The sequence below is a fragment of the Hermetia illucens genome, chromosome 4 (assembly GCF_905115235.1).
Source record: "Hermetia illucens chromosome 4, iHerIll2.2.curated.20191125, whole genome shotgun sequence".
Taxonomy (NCBI): domain Eukaryota; kingdom Metazoa; phylum Arthropoda; class Insecta; order Diptera; family Stratiomyidae; genus Hermetia; species Hermetia illucens.
Window position 1 is genome coordinate 108,842,384 of NC_051852.1, and position 15,842 is coordinate 108,858,225.

Below are 15,842 nucleotides of genomic sequence, written 5' to 3' on the forward strand. Positions count from 1 at the left end.
AAAGAACTGGGAAGGTTCCTGCCAACATCGTTATAGGCCTGGTTAAGCATTTTGAAAGTTTCCTCACGGTTATTTCAAGTTTGAATAAAAACTTTATGCTTTAGCGCTCTTATGGCGTGGTAACCATGACGATAGCTCTAAACAGGTGTGCTCATTCAGCGAAGATGCATTCTGTTCGTAAAGATCGCTTAACTGGCTGGACGCCCCTCCGTTGCTCTGTTTCGCCCACAGAAATAGAGGTAATTACAACTAACACCAACCTGCTACAAGGAGACCAATTGCAAGTTATCGGATTGAAGACATATCCTTAGAAATTTCCTCAGAGTGGGTATTAGGTAGCTGTTGAGGCTTCTTGGCCGAAGCCACTTATCAGACACCTAATTTGTTGCACTGATCTGACTGCACGATGGTTAGGTTGGCTAAGCGTCAGCATCTCGATCTCCTTGTATGGGGCTCAAATCGCGGGTGTCATATATGTTTGCTTTCGTTTCGTAGCTCTCTATCTCTCTAGACTTATCATTTACAAGTGTGGTGATAATGAAACTGATATTTACTCACATTGAAAACAAAATGGGGAAAAATAACAATAACGACTAACTGGGCGGATGCCCTATACTTCACAAAGGTGTGAAAAGAAGTTAAGAAGAGAGATTTAAGATTGTTAGTCTGTGATTGATCGAGAACTCGAACAGATAGCTCAGGATGAATCTACTTTCTTTTGCCACCTCCAAAGCATGCTTGCATCTCATCGTAGTCCACAACTAAAGTTACCGGCACAAACCTTGAACCCAATGTTGTTATTTCTAACATTTATTCTACTAATTAAGGATTGCTGCCGGCATATCTTTATGAAAGAACCCAAGATCTCTAGATTAGTATTTTTATTGTCCCTTAAGGAGGAAAAAAGGCGTTTAACATCACATTGCCCCCTAAGCTATCGTATGGACTAAATCGAAGTGCTCGTTTTGAAGGTGAATATTTTAATTACTCTGGTTGGAAAAAAATGAAAGATATCTCCATTAAAGTGGCTTACTTGGACCAACTTCATTGCATCTTAATATATGTACGTTGCAAAGAATTCTACTTTGAAATTAGAGAAATTGTCATGACACCAAGTAGTCTTAATCGTTGGAGCTGCATTAACGGACTTTCACTGTCATCATTCTTAATTTAATGATTCACCAATGATAAGTGCTAGCAATACCGAATTTATGCACAAAACTGCCACCAAAGTTTCTCACTACCCAGTCAATAACGAGGTGGGATATCCACTGATTCTCTGTCTAATGATACATCGGTTACTCTCGTCCTTTGCTTTGAAATACGAGTACCTACGTTTCAGGTTTTATAGGCAACCAAAGGAAGGATCTTGACGTAGAATTTGCTTTGTTATCACCTAGTCTTACTGCTAGGATCGCATAGAGAATAGAGAGAATAATCCATTTTTGTTGCCGTACCTTTAGAGCTCTGTAAGCATCGCTCAATATTGATTTGCTACTCACAAAGTTCTGCATGACTACAATTCCGATATTCGATGGCAAGTATACGGCATCGATGTTCAGGATTATTAATATCTAATGGAATGAGATATATAACCGGAGTACCTGCAGTCAGTGTTGGGATATATGGAGGTGATGCACTGCTGCGATAAAGTATATATTCCCTTAAGCTCTATGCTGGAAGCAACAAGGCCAGAGAGTCCCGCGCGGCCATGGATTTTAGCGGTGATGGGTTCTGTCGTTCAAAACTATAAATGGAACTCTTAGATAGTGTACACCTTCTATGAACATGAAGCATGTACAGTTGCTACCTAGAGGACACAAATTACATAATTTTCCATCCTCAGTAGAGTAGTAGGGTCTGCCTGTTTCAATCGAGTTCGTCACTTACCCTAGGTGATAGACCATCGCTATCTCGCGAAGGTTGGGTCGATTTGAGCCTAGAGTGGGCCTTTCTCTTCTAGGCTGTGATATCACCGTAAAAGCTACTTCGTCTTTCTAATAAATTTTCTCATTGTTTTTGCAGATTATAATTATTTTTGAAATATAGGGGACTATTGTGAAGGCACGGTCATTCGACTGATTTAAAAGAACATTTTGATGATCGGATCCTAAGGTTACACTTTTCCAAAATGAATTCACCAATGCAAACAACATACTTTGCGTAAAACCAATTCACTTTATAACAACAGCTTGATACGCTTTGTACATGTAAGCAAAAAACGAGAACAAAAAATTCGAGTTACGATTGGAATATACATATGTATGTATGTATGCTTAGAGGATAAAATTAAAATATTTTATGCACCTTTGGACATTAAAAACTAAATATTTGTCTGAATCTTCCACTTATCCAAATATTTTGGAACGAGATGTTGTGCGGAGAATTTGTCAAATGAAAAACATTGAAAGAATTTATCACGATGCTTCTTAAATAGGGCTGGATTCCGACACCAGTTGTACAGCATTTTGATGAGTTGGTTGGATGTGTTGTAGAGGTTCTCGGGCGGATAGATTTCAGGATAAACAAGTTTATTTGGTGCGATTGGCATGCAGCCGCAGTAAGACGCCTCAAGCCTGAAAATAATAAGTAAATTAATAGAATTATCAATGGCTATCACATATTTGTTTATTCTCTAATAATCTCTAATCAGACTGTAGACAAAAATGATCACGCTAAGGGTGCGCTTATATAGGAACTAAATCATCAAAAATTTCATAAGAACCAATCTTTGCTTAATAGAGAAAATTAGTATAAATCATGAGAAGTTTAAGTTCAAGTGAGTTTCGGCGGGCTTTCGGCCATCACGTTGTGTACATCATTAAGTATGAATGTCATCATCACGTTTGCAATCAGTGCAGTCGGGTGCATTGTCTCGCATCATTTTGAAAAATATCAATTTTTTCTTGCTGATCTAGGCAATGGAATTCGAACCTCTAGTCTTCAAAAAAATATTAAGCTGTTACATGATGAGTCAGAAATGTAAAGTAGTTAAAGAACAAAAGAATTTCAAGATAGTACAAGTACAAGTCCTTAACTAAATCCAGTCAGTAGAAACACCACACGGTTTTAATTCCGGGGACTTTTTTATCAAGATGGTCTATTCAGTGTAATTTTAGAAATCTGGATCGAAGTTTGGCAAGACTAGGTCGGGGTTTTCTTATATGGTGCGATGACAGTACCGAATTGAGTTTAAGCTCTGAAATCGACTTTAAGGCCTTCTCATGATTGATCATTTATACTATCCATGGTATAGCAGTTAAGTTAGAATACTAGGTGCAAACTGTACTACAGATCTAGGCTAATTGCTGCGAAATTTTATAGCATAAAGTTGAATAGGGTGAGTAAGGAATCTACCATAAGAGTGGACCTTGCTGATATCACGTAGGAAATACTTGTGCAATTCTCAGGGGCGCACTCCATTTAGATCTTTCGTCTGCCAATTTGGCAACAGAATTAGAAAAAAATTTTAGCCGAATCTTAGAATTCGATCTTGTTGGAATATATTTTAAAGACCCTCTTACTAAATTTCTTTCCAACGTAGTTGAATATTGCACATTTAAACCGATGTTGGTCTTTAGCCCTTTTCCCGTTCACAAGCAGGATCGGCTCGTCGTGATCGATCAATCGATCGAGTCGCGAGGCTTTCAGATCACCATCCAGTGTATCAAGTTACCCTGTTTCAGCCGGCCTTTTAGCCAATTACCATCGACTTCCATCTTCACACCAATATTGGCAATTGAATTCTCGTTAGCGCAAACTACATGACCGTACCATCGAAGACGCTTCTCTCATATTTTTTTCACGATCGATCGCGGGTATCCTCATTTCGGATGCGATCAAGGCGTCGTCTCACTAGTGCTACTCACTAGTGCAACGCAACATCTTCGTCTATTACCGAGAAACGCCGTTCATTTTTTATAGTCAGTCAAAACCCTACAGTAAATTTTAGATTTGAGATGTTCGTTGATACGTCGATTACAAAGAACACCAGTTGTGAAACGCCACTTTATCCAAGTTGTGCTAATACGTGAAGGAATTTTAGAACGCGTTTATCGATTGGCTGATAGCATTAACCCGAGGTATTTAAATCGCTTAGTTCTGGGCAGGTCGCTGTCACTGACTCATGGCTATCGGCAGACAAAAATTGAGTTTTATTAAGATTCAATTTGAGACCATATTACATGAAGCGTACATTCCATTTTTGGACAAGCTGCTCGGGATGAGCTTTGCTATGAGACGCTGAAAAGATCATCCACATAAAGCAGTGTATAAGGTGCTGGACGTTGGATTTCCCGTGTAACAGTGTCCATAACAAGAACAAAGAGGAATGGTGACGGGGCGTTTCCTCGATGAAAACCGATAAAGAGACGAAACGATTTTCATATACCCGTTACACTTCAAACTTTACTTTTCGAATCGTGGTAGAGCAATTTAACTCAGTGCACGAGTTCTTCTGGTACTAGGTGTTGTCGCAGAGCATACGAGATGAATTCTTGTTTCATATCGTCAAACGTCTAGATCCTTTTGTAGATCCAGAAATGCAATGTAAAGAGGAAGATGATTCTCACGGTGTTACTCCATGGGTAACCGCGCGGCGTGTATTGCGTCCGCAGTTTCGCAGTTTTTAACAAACTTGGCTTGATTCACGGTTATTTGAACGATGTTGCGAATACGGTTGAGAAGAATGCATTCAAAAGTCCAAATTGGATGGTAATTTCAATGTTTTTTTGAACTGCCTTTCTTTTTCCATATTACAACTGTGGTTCTTTCTTGCCAGTCAGATGCTGTTCTACCTTCCTCAGTAACCTAATTGAAGAACTCACTGAGCCACAGTGTTGGGTCCCAGCTCTTCGCTTTCCAGAGTTCAGATGCGATGTCGTCAGGTCCTGCGGCTTTCCCTGATTTCATTCATTTGATTGCTTCCTTGATTTCAGTGGCTGGCAGGTGAAATTGCTCCAAATGTCGGCAGTGCTGGCGGAAGTGGAGGATGAACAAATTTTTCTGATAAAACCTGCTTGAAATATTCTCGCTATCTATTCATGGCGGCTCGGTAAGTAACTTTCCGTCCTTGTTTCTGTTTCATGTGTGTGTGTGTTGGTGCCTGCTTTTGACAAGTAAATGTAGACCTCTCTGGCCATGCCGTGTGTCCAGTTTATCGTAAAAATCTTTGTGATGGGGTGCTCGGGTAACAGCAATTGCTTTCTTTCCTTCCCGGTTGGCATTCTTGTAAATTTGCCAGATGGCCAGGGTTTTATTGTGGAGAACTTATGGTAGAGGCGTTTCTTTTCACGAAATTTCGTTTGGACATCGTCAATCCAAGTATCTCGATTGATGAACTTAGACGATTCTTCCACATTCGTAATGGTTGGTAATCTCAAGAAAATAACATAACATTTAATACGTGGCGAGTCAATGTCTTCCTCGCCCTGTTTTATTAGTGGCTCGATTCGTAAGACAGCAATCAACGGCCAATGTTGAGGTGCGAAGTTCTCATGGGCAACGGATTTACAATCAGCGACAGTGGTAAAATGTCGACATCACGGTAACCCTCTGAGATGGCAATACCGACAGCGTATTGAGTTTCTGAGCAACCCAAATAGAGAAATTTATAGCCTTTTTTCCCGTTCAGCTATCTAGATTGGAATGCCATAACTCATTGAAACACAAGCCATTCTGATCAGTCTAGAAAGTAAATAATGTTGGGCCCATTTCCGGCTCAAAATCTAGATGCGTGTGATATGCATAGATTAAAAACTTCGACCTCAGCATTTTCGAATTGAGTAGATATAGCTTGTGCTTTGGTGGCATCGTCCAGGATTTCAGATGATAGCTCACACTATGGCATTATGTAATGTATTTACCACTACTCCTCCACTGGTGCTGAACATTCGGTAACTTCCATACGAGTGGAGTAACGGATTACCGTTGAATTTCGTGTCCTGTATGACTAAAATAGATACAATATCTGTCTATAAACTATTCAATTTCAGAGGTCTTGAGTCGAAAGTCAATGTTATTGAGTTGCAAAAGCGCGTCGATTGGATTGAAGTTGGCGACGGTGCTAGCATTGAATTTTGTTGCATTGGAACTCTTTCTAGGGTGGTGAAGTTGTTGGAGACAGTTGCGAACTTAAGAGCATGATAGCTGACCAAGCGCAAGATTGGACACGTTGGGTGAGGTAAATGTTTGTTGTCTACTAGTTTTGCACTAAGTGTCGATGAAAAGGGGATTCGAAAGCCTATGATGATTGAGGCGGTTCCTATTATGACACCACTTCGCCGCAGCTATTGCATCTCATTGAACTGTCCTTTTTCATAAGTAAGATTGCGGCATCTAATGCTACAAGAAATATTATTGTAGTAGAAATGAAATCCCCACCCGGTCTTCTTCCAATAAATTCCAGAAACTAATGCAAACATGGCGGTAGTTTATGAACTGTGCCGAAATTTTGATAGAATGCTTAGGCGAAGTATGCGTTCGGCAACGACACGGCATGGGCATGTAGAGGAAAATCACAACGGCGATCACATCCCCCGAAACATGTTTTGTAAAAACAAAACTCAACTACATTTCCCTTATTGCAGTTAAAATAGAATATGAGATGTTAGAAAGTTTGGTATTGTATGTTAGAGATCACGTTCTTAAAATAGTTGCTAACGATTTTAAAATGAGGGTTTGCAAAGAGAAGCGTTATGACAAACGCCAGAGACGCCTGACATACTTCGATATTTAGTTGTTTGAAGCTTATCTTTCTTGACATTGAAGACGAGTGGAGCGGCAATTGAAGGTTCTCTGCAAATTTAGTTGATTCACTATGGCTTTTGTGTAGGTAGGAAGGACAATGTAAAAGATGTTCCATAGCTGATCCTCAATTCTCAATGTATAACGGAGGCGTAGCAGCGTTTTCATCATAGCAAGAAATGAAACATCTCGTCTCCGAACGAGGAGATTGAGGGAAGAGCAGGAAGAATTACATCGGGATCTAACTACAAGTAGTAGTGCTTTAAAACTGATGCGTGAAGATAGATTCCAGATCAGACGGGATTGCAAAACAAAGTTCTCAAATGGAATGTTAAAATCACCGTGCATATTAGAAGGAATGTTTCCAGCACAGTGGAAGCAAAGCAAAGAATAGTATAGAATAGTTTAATAAGAATAATGCCTAGTTTTGGGGAGCTAACATAAATTCAGAGCTTATCTGGAGGTTGTCAAATCAAGTTTTCTAAACTCTACTTTTGTCGGGGCAGAACGATGGGCAACGCGGGAATGAAGGATCTGTACAGAAAACGGCAATAATTATGTGATACCTCTGGGAACAATCTCTGGATTCATATTGTGATTCTATATACTGCGAAATAAAAAGGCACGAAAATGAAACTAACACCGGATCTACAGTTTCTTACGGGACAGGATTTGCGTTGCTTCGGATACGGCGAGCATCGAATGCGCCGCTTTACTCAAGCCCCGATACATATTATATTCCATTGTCTGAGGTTCATGGAGGGGAGGAGGTTGAGCGACGTCGCTAGATACCGTACCCCACAACCTTATAAAAGAAATGCTGAAGTCAGAAGCAAATCTAATCGCTCGGGATAGGAGCAGAAAAGTCAACTGGAAGTACCGATTAAATGCTGCTAAAAACTTCACAGAGGTTCCAAGTGAAAATGGTTTCTGTGAGCGTGAGTCCTACAAGTTACTCCAACCTGACACAGAAGAGATTTCACTTTCCGTCCGTTAAGAAAACATTTCCAGACAACATAATATCCGTTTTGTTTTAGGCTTTAATCTTATAAATATAGTTGGCTGGTGAAAAATCCATTTGGATCTCGGCCTTGCAGGAAATTAGAATACTACATTCAAGACGTTAACGTTATAGTAGGAGGGAATGTGATCAGCATTGTACCCGTCCGTGATTATAACCCTGATTTGACTCAGGTACTCATTCACAGCTGAGTCTGCTGGTATCCCACAACCAGGCATGCTACAAATCCCTCTGCCACCAGTAAGATTCAAACCGCGACCTTCTCTTCATCATAGTTTTCATTTTATTTCATTTAACAGAACTTGAGACCAGCTTCAACTTTATAATTATTACATATAATAATTTATCGTACGCTCAAGGCGTCAGATAAGCCCGAATGCTAGTGACAAAATCTGCATTCTGACACGAAATGAACAAGCTGATTCTCAGCCAACTAAGTCCAAGAAAAACTCTTAATCCCCTTCTTTTGCTGTCTAAAACTCTTTGAGGCTATCGTGGACAATGTGCTCTCTGCATTAGTAACTGGGAGTGTATATGGAAATTCAACGGATTGATTGTCGATTAGAAGCATATGTATATACATATGTATACTAAGCAAAAGCGATTCCAAAACTAGACCTAAATAGTATCTATTCACCGATATGGATCTTTATTTAAAACTTTATCGGCTTAAATATCAGCTTATCAACTTAGAACCCCCTACAGTGAAGAATAGATAAAAATGCGCGAATGCTTACGTCTTTAGATGATAACGGGCAGTTTCAATGCAATATTTTCGTGAAACATTATTGAAATTTCAAAACATTTGTTCAGGTCCGCAAATCAGATGAATGAACCAATTCAAACTCCATTATTTAGAATGTAAAACACTTTTGCTATGGAAAATAATCTCATAATCTGAGTTGGCAGAAAAGATAGGATTTAGATGACAATTAAATGATCATCATCCACAAGCCCAGCAACTGAATTTCACTTAGAAGCTAGAGACTAATTTGAGACCCATAAAAAGATAAAATTATATTCGTTTATCTGAAACTATTAGTTGCACAACGCCGACACGCTTACTATACTGCAAGGTTTCTGCTACTATTATTATTGGCAATTAATGCGTACTTCGTATAGTGATATAAAGTATTTAAGAAATCATTGTCAATCCTTACACTAACGGCAATAAAGTAGATGAAAATTTGATTTGTAAAAGCACTAATCGCATACTTACATCGAAACACCATAAAATTCGTGACCGGCTGTCGATATGACGATATCCCCTGTAAGTAACACTCTAAAATATTCTTCACGTCCTAGATATCCAAAGTTAACTAGTTTTGGTCCCAGTTTCTCACGAATCCCTTCAAAGCATTCGGGAACGGTTTGGAAATTCTCACCACAAATTGTCGCCTTAAAATCTAATTGCCTTTTATTTAGCTCTAGCAATACTTCAGTCAATAGTTGCGGATTCTTATCATGTTCCCATCGATGAGGCCAGATCAAATGCAGAGACGTCGGAGAGTCCATGTCGAGTTCATCGTCATGCATCCGTTGTGGCATTCTATGGAACTTGATCGGAAAATACAGCACTTCACATTTTGGTTCAATTTTCTCGCGGATATGTTTCAGTTTGAAGTCGGATTGGATGTTGAGAAATGGCACGATATTGTTGAGAAATGATGTCCGGTTAAAGTTCGAATTAAAAATTATTTCATCCGCAGATAAACTAAAATGTGTTAGGTTAGCATTCGATTTTTGCAATAGTGCAGGGTTGATGTATGTTTACTCACCATGTCATGATTTGATTCAACCCATATTGGCAGTCGCGTTCTTTTATTTCCCGAACTGGGTATATGAGTTGATTCTCGTGGAAGTAAACGATTTTCTTACATTTGGTTAGATCAGGACGTACGCCCAGAAGTTCCGCTAAATTTAGAATTGAGCTAGTGAAAAGTATCTGGTATTGATGTTCCATAGGGATGGTCTGTGAAAAATATAAAGCACTTGTACGAGCTCTCCAATGCCATTTCTTTGCTGGAAGACTGAACACTTCGTAGTCTATTGGATTTATTCCTGCAAATAAAAATAGTAAATGCCAGTCACAAATATTATTGAAGTAGACAAAAATTATAAATAAAAAAAGTCGCCAGCAGTTGAATGCTTCTTAAGAAAGTAATTCGAAGATGTACGGCATTGAATTTGAATACATTTGACCTCAGGAAACGAAATAACGTTTCCCAAGAAAGGAAATTTGTCAGCGGAGATCTATCTAGGTAAAAATTGCTTGGAAACTGAGTAATTTGTTAAGATAAGTATCTAGAAAGGGAATCACTCAATGCACAAAATAATGGGCCAACAATTTGTCCGAGGTTCTCAGTAAGAAAATAAGCAAATGTTCTTTCTGCGTAATCGAGGAGTTTGAGAAAATATGTTATTATCAATTGAACTCCACTGTGTCCTCCAGACAAGATAATATCAAATGCATCATTGATTGCAAGCAAAACAATCCGAAAATAGAGCCTTAAAGATTCCATTTCAATCATTTTTTTTGCGAATGTACATCTAAGTAACTTGCAACATTGGCGCGCATTTATGTCAACGTATGGACCAAATATCTGTAAGTGTGTTGATAAGAAAGCAAAAGTGGCAATGAGTAGGTTGCACATATAATATACATATATGTATGTGGTTGCCATAGACCCCTATGTGGGTTAAATATGCTTACCCACTATCACTGCTGGTTTATGTTTCAGCTTCAGAACTCTCCGATAAAGCTACACTCATTAGTCAACATCATCACCCTTTCTTAATGTAAGGCTACTACATACTTAACATAATTGTTGCCTTCCAATTAACTATTAGAGGTCGACATACCGACGTAACTCTTCCTTCCACTAGCACAAAACAATATCAACTTAATCTTAATGTTGAGGTAACTGCATTTCCAGATTTTAGACAGGCAAGCGAAAACGGATCTAGTGCTGTTAATACGTCGGGCAACATCTAGTTTGGTGCCGCCGTCTGCAGAAACCACGCTTCCTAGATATACAAATTGATCGATGTTGTCGATACTCTGCCCATTAATGCGAATAAGAAGAGTGCGATGACCCGTCAGACTTAGAACCTTGGTTTTGTTGGTGTTTATCTTCAATCCAACTCTATTTTCCTCTCTCCAAATTGAGAGCCATTTGGCCAAGGCCCAGGACCCGGTGAGAGAGCAAACAGGTGTCATCAGCGTAGTCGAGGTGTTTGGGGAAAGATGTCATCGTCCATTGAATTTCTCCACGTCCTCCGAACAGGGCGCTTGGACCTCACAATCGTTCGAGATGTTACCTTAGTGCCGCACGTGATATTTTATGCCATCATATGTCGCTCTGATAATAGCTATTAGTTTCTCCGGAATGTTCCTCCTACGTACAGCACTCCAGATACACCCCCTGTTCACGCTATCGAAAGCTTTCTCGAAATTGATGAAGAGTAAGTGTAGCGAAAATCTAAATTCCGCGCACTATTCCCAAATGATCCGTAAGGTGTTGATGTAGTCGATACAGAAGGATCTGGAGCGGAAACCTCTCTGTCGATCAAGCTTTCGATATGTTCTTTGATGCGTTCCAGGCTTATTTTACCTATTATCTTTGCGACGGCAAGGAGCACGCAGATACCTCTCCTCAAAACGGGCGCCCGTTTTTGGAATCTTAACGACTATCCCCTTCTTCCACTCTTTGAGAAAGATTTCCATGCGAGTGGAAGCAGCAGATCTGCAGTAACTGCCCAGCCCAGCGGCTTTACTGTTTTTGAGTGCATTGATTGATCTCTTCTGCTTGGGGGACAGTTCGTATCCACATGTTACGGTGACTAGCCATTTCATCCACAAGAGGGGTAACCTCGCCGGATATAATACCGTTAAGGATCCTGGTGAAGTGTTCTTTCCACCTCTTCACTTTTTTATTATCGTGGATGAGAAGTCGACTGTTAACGTCCTTCACAGGACCATCGAAAAATTTCCGACCACATGCCAGCTCTTTCGTGATGCGATATACAGTACTGAAATCATTGCGATCTGCAGCATCTTCCGCTTTCTTGACCAGCGCAATAGCAAATTCTCTTTTGTCGTGGCATATGGAAAGCTAAGCTTCTCGGGATTTCACTCGGTATCGGAGTTCAAGCGTGTCATACCGGCCATCACTCGCAGCGCTCAGTAGGGCCTTCAACCCCTTCGTCCACCATTGTTTTCATAAGAGATCATTTCGATGGCGGCCCAATGCTCATCGATATTCCCAGGAGCGTTACTCAGTAGATCTGCCGCTCGATTAGCAAAATAGCTCACCCACGAGCAACAGCTGAGCCGTACAAGCGGTCGATGTTGAGCTTAGGGGGTTGCAGCTCTCCAACCTTGCGAGAAGTGGCGAACGCAACACGCAAGCGAACGTAAACGACCATCAGATGGTGATCCTCTTCGAGGCCGATATTAGCACCTCTCTTGTTATGCACATCCAGAAGACAACTCCTAAATCTACTGCTGATCGTCAAGTGGTCGATCTGATTGCTCATATGACGTCGGTCAGTTGAAACCCAACTGACCTTATGGCAAGTTCTATACTCGCACAGGGTGCTACCAATGATGAGCCAGTTGCAGAAATCCACAAACCTCCCACCATTACCGTTACGGCCCCCAAGACCGTGCTTCTCCATCACATCTCCGAGCAAGGTGCTGTCAGATTCCACCTTGGCATTCAGATCACCCCCCATCACGATCATAATGTCACCGTTAGGAAGCTTCCCCTGAACCGCGTTTAATTGCTCATAGCAAGCATCCTTCTCCACTTCATCCGAAGTCACCATTGGTGCGTAGCATTGTACAATTGTGATGCCTCTTAACCTGGACGAAATCTAACAGTTAGGAAGTCTGTCAGAAACCGGCTACCAGGTCAAAAGAGCGTCTCCTGCTGTAGCCGCCTTAAGCAACCCGACACCGGATTCGCGTTTGCTACCACTTGGCACATACACATACAAAAGCACATGCCGCAAGAGGGAGAGGAGTACTTTTCAGACTTGCACCACCTTATTTCGTTCTTCTTATTTCGCCTAGGCCCAAAATGACCAGTTTATACCGCTGGAATTCCCGCTCAAGTTGGAAAAAGCAAACATTCTGAGGACCTTCGCAATCGTTGTCGAGGAACGTGCGCACATTCTAGAAACCAATCATAGTCCGTTTTCGATAGCCAAAGGTCGCTGCCGTGAGGACAGACCCTATCCGAGGCGTTGACGTTTCGGTAGCAGTAGAGTTTCAAAATTTGCAGGTTGCTAGCCCACAAATTTCTATCTCTTTTAGTCGCCGCCTATGACAAGCAGGGAAGTGTATTCTTAAGCCCCCACTCATACGACAGGGCATTTTTTAAGCTGGACAAGAAATTCAGTAGATTTTGTGAATTCAAGCAATTATACAAGCAGAATTGCTGTTTCCACTCATTGGTAAATACTTACCGTTTGAGATCTTTCTGAGTGGGTCGAAGAAGTGGATGATTGTTTAGATTCTAAAGAAGGACACCTGTCTAGACTGTGGTAACTGGAAATGTATTTGCATAGCTAATATCATTTCAAATATATGCTAAAGTCATCCTACAGTGCCCCAAGAAACAACTCGAAAGCGTGATGGACTGATTTTCGCTCTGGAATCTTTTGTATTGACCACATTAACAGCCTCTGAATGTTTGTTGAGTAGTATGAGAAGTTCATATTGCAGGCCCCAGCGTGAACAGGGAGTGTATCTTAAGGGGCATTGCGAAGAAATTAATAATTATTGCCAGAGCGACATATGCAGAATGTTGGAGGAAGGGAGGGGGAGGGTTCAATGGGTCATATCCTCTGGGGTCAAACGCCTCAATTACGCTAATGATATCGGCTTACTCTCCCACTAAGTCATGAAATGTCCATTTTTTTCTTTTAAGTAGGTAGGATCGTCTGAGTTTAAATGCTTGGCACTTTCCAGCAATCCAGCAAATCCAGCATCTGCCGAGATTGTGATAACTCAGAAAATATATAATATTGTTGAGAAGACGTTCAACATGAAGAGAACTGAATTACACTACTGAAGGAGGCACTACCAGAAAACTCAAAGAGGCCAAACCATGATATAAGCTGCGTTTAGTCTTCTGACTGTGACTGATGGGGCCCGATGAATAGATATTTCCATGGGGTAACATTTTGACATTATTGTGAGTATCATGATAAAAAGGATAGTTGCGAGAAGCCGAGTTTTTTACGAGGTTCGAGCGCCCTCCCCTTTTTGTATCTGAAAAGTGAAATGAAAAACAGTACACCGGGGAGCAAAGTACCCCGTTAGGTCAAATGTTACCATCAAGTATTTTACATGGACTCAGATTAAATTATAAAATTAAGTGCAGCAGCTCAATAAATTCGAATTATCGACTTTCCCCCGAAGAGTTATCAGTTTTGACCTCTCTTACAAAAGATGACAAAGCTTATTGTGCTGATGACCGGGGACAATTAAAAGACCAAAAAAATGCACACAGCGAATACCTTTGCCACATTAGATCGATAAGAATTGGATTTCAACTAGGGATGGAGCCATGCATCCCACTTCAGTAGCGAAGAGAGAAAGGCATGCTGGGTAGTTTCTACAAGGAAACTGTGGGCTGATAACTTCAAATCATACATTTCGAACTACATAGAAACCCCCTAACCGCTACTCACCTTCAAGGAGAGTATCCAGAAGTTGTTTGTGACTTCCACCGTAGAATGGTTCGATGATAAGAATCCTCGCCATGACTGATTAGCATCCGTGCCACCGACTGGCAATTTCGAGGCAGCTTTAGAGACTTTTGGGATCAATAGTCGCGAACGGTTACTCTGCAGGCGACGTGCACCATCCTCGAATCGATCGATTACTTCACTACGAACACTTGTGGCAGAAAAACAATTCCGCCGGCCCGGCCGCACAATCAACGCCCTTATCAAATTTCTACAACAGCAAACGTCGAAAATGTGTCAACAAACCGCCAATGGGAAAGACAAATGTCAGCTGAGTGCCGAGAGAATGGGCAGAGCAGCTTGATGAGTGTATGCGTGTCCATGTGCTTCTTTACTACAGGAAGCGCCGATTGTTGTACTTAAATTGCTTTGAGTATTGTACATATCAGAGTAGATAACAGGCGGCAAGTTTGTGAAATTTGGAATATTTGAAAAATTGAAATTGTTACGAAAATAGAAAGCCTGTGAAGGTTGCATTTTCAACCCATCGACATAGGGGGTGGATAGATTATGGAGGAAGAAGTGGGAAATCTCCCTTGTACTACCTTAAAAAACTATGGCGCTTCGAAAAGGAAACTTAGATGTTGTAAGCTCCCTTAAAAAGTTATGTTGCCCCAAAAGGGTACAAAAGGTGTCGCGACGACAATTTCCCTACCAATAATCTTATTAATGATATGAAAATACACTTCTTTCGGGACATCATAATTTTTTAGGGCCATTGACCACTGCCACTTTGAAGGTATTTTCTCTATCTTAAACACAATCTCCTTTTCCTTCCCGTCACTGCGCGGGTGGAGTTGCCAAATCAACCTTTTGAAGCGCTACAAGTTTTTAAGGAGGCTACACTCCCCATATCCTCTTACCCCTGGTGTAATTTAAAACTAGATTTTATTATTATGACATCAAGAAAAAGGGGCTATGTACTGGAAAACCACGAGGTAGCCCGAAGCTAAGCAGAATAAAAAAACTCTAAGGTATTATGCCATCTGTATTGATTGAAATGATGCCTCAAACAGAGCCTGTGCGGCTGGTTAGACTAGAGATCTTACCAAAACCCACAAGGTGGTGGTCTAGATACTCAATAAAAACATCTTAGATGGTGATGGTCCCGAGAGACTACTCGTTAAGCTGAAGCCTCAGAATGTGGGTCTCAAAAGCGAGGAATGAAACGTGATCGGTTCCAAGCGCAATGTATATATTAACTGTGTAAAGTGCAGTCGGATCATATGTAGCAACTCACGCAATATAAGCGAAACCTGTTATTCGAATTGGAAGATGGGCCCACGGTGGCGAAAACCAGGTGATTGTACACGAGCTA

At 40.8% G+C, this 15,842-nt stretch overlaps 1 protein-coding gene across 1 annotated transcript; it reads right to left on the reverse strand.

Annotated features, from left to right (window-relative positions):
- Positions 1–2,158: 2,158 nt before the first annotated feature.
- Positions 2,159–14,793, reverse strand: LOC119655825 (glycosyltransferase-like domain-containing protein 1-like). Its single transcript, XM_038061931.1, has 4 exons — positions 14,468–14,793; positions 9,544–9,826; positions 8,985–9,479; positions 2,159–2,576 (listed from the first exon to the last, which is right to left on the reverse strand). The coding sequence occupies exons 1-4, from the start codon at positions 14,538–14,540 to the stop codon at positions 2,324–2,326; spliced, it is 1,104 nt and encodes a 367-aa protein (XP_037917859.1). The 5' UTR covers positions 14,541–14,793; the 3' UTR covers positions 2,159–2,323.
- Positions 14,794–15,842: the final 1,049 nt, after the last annotated feature.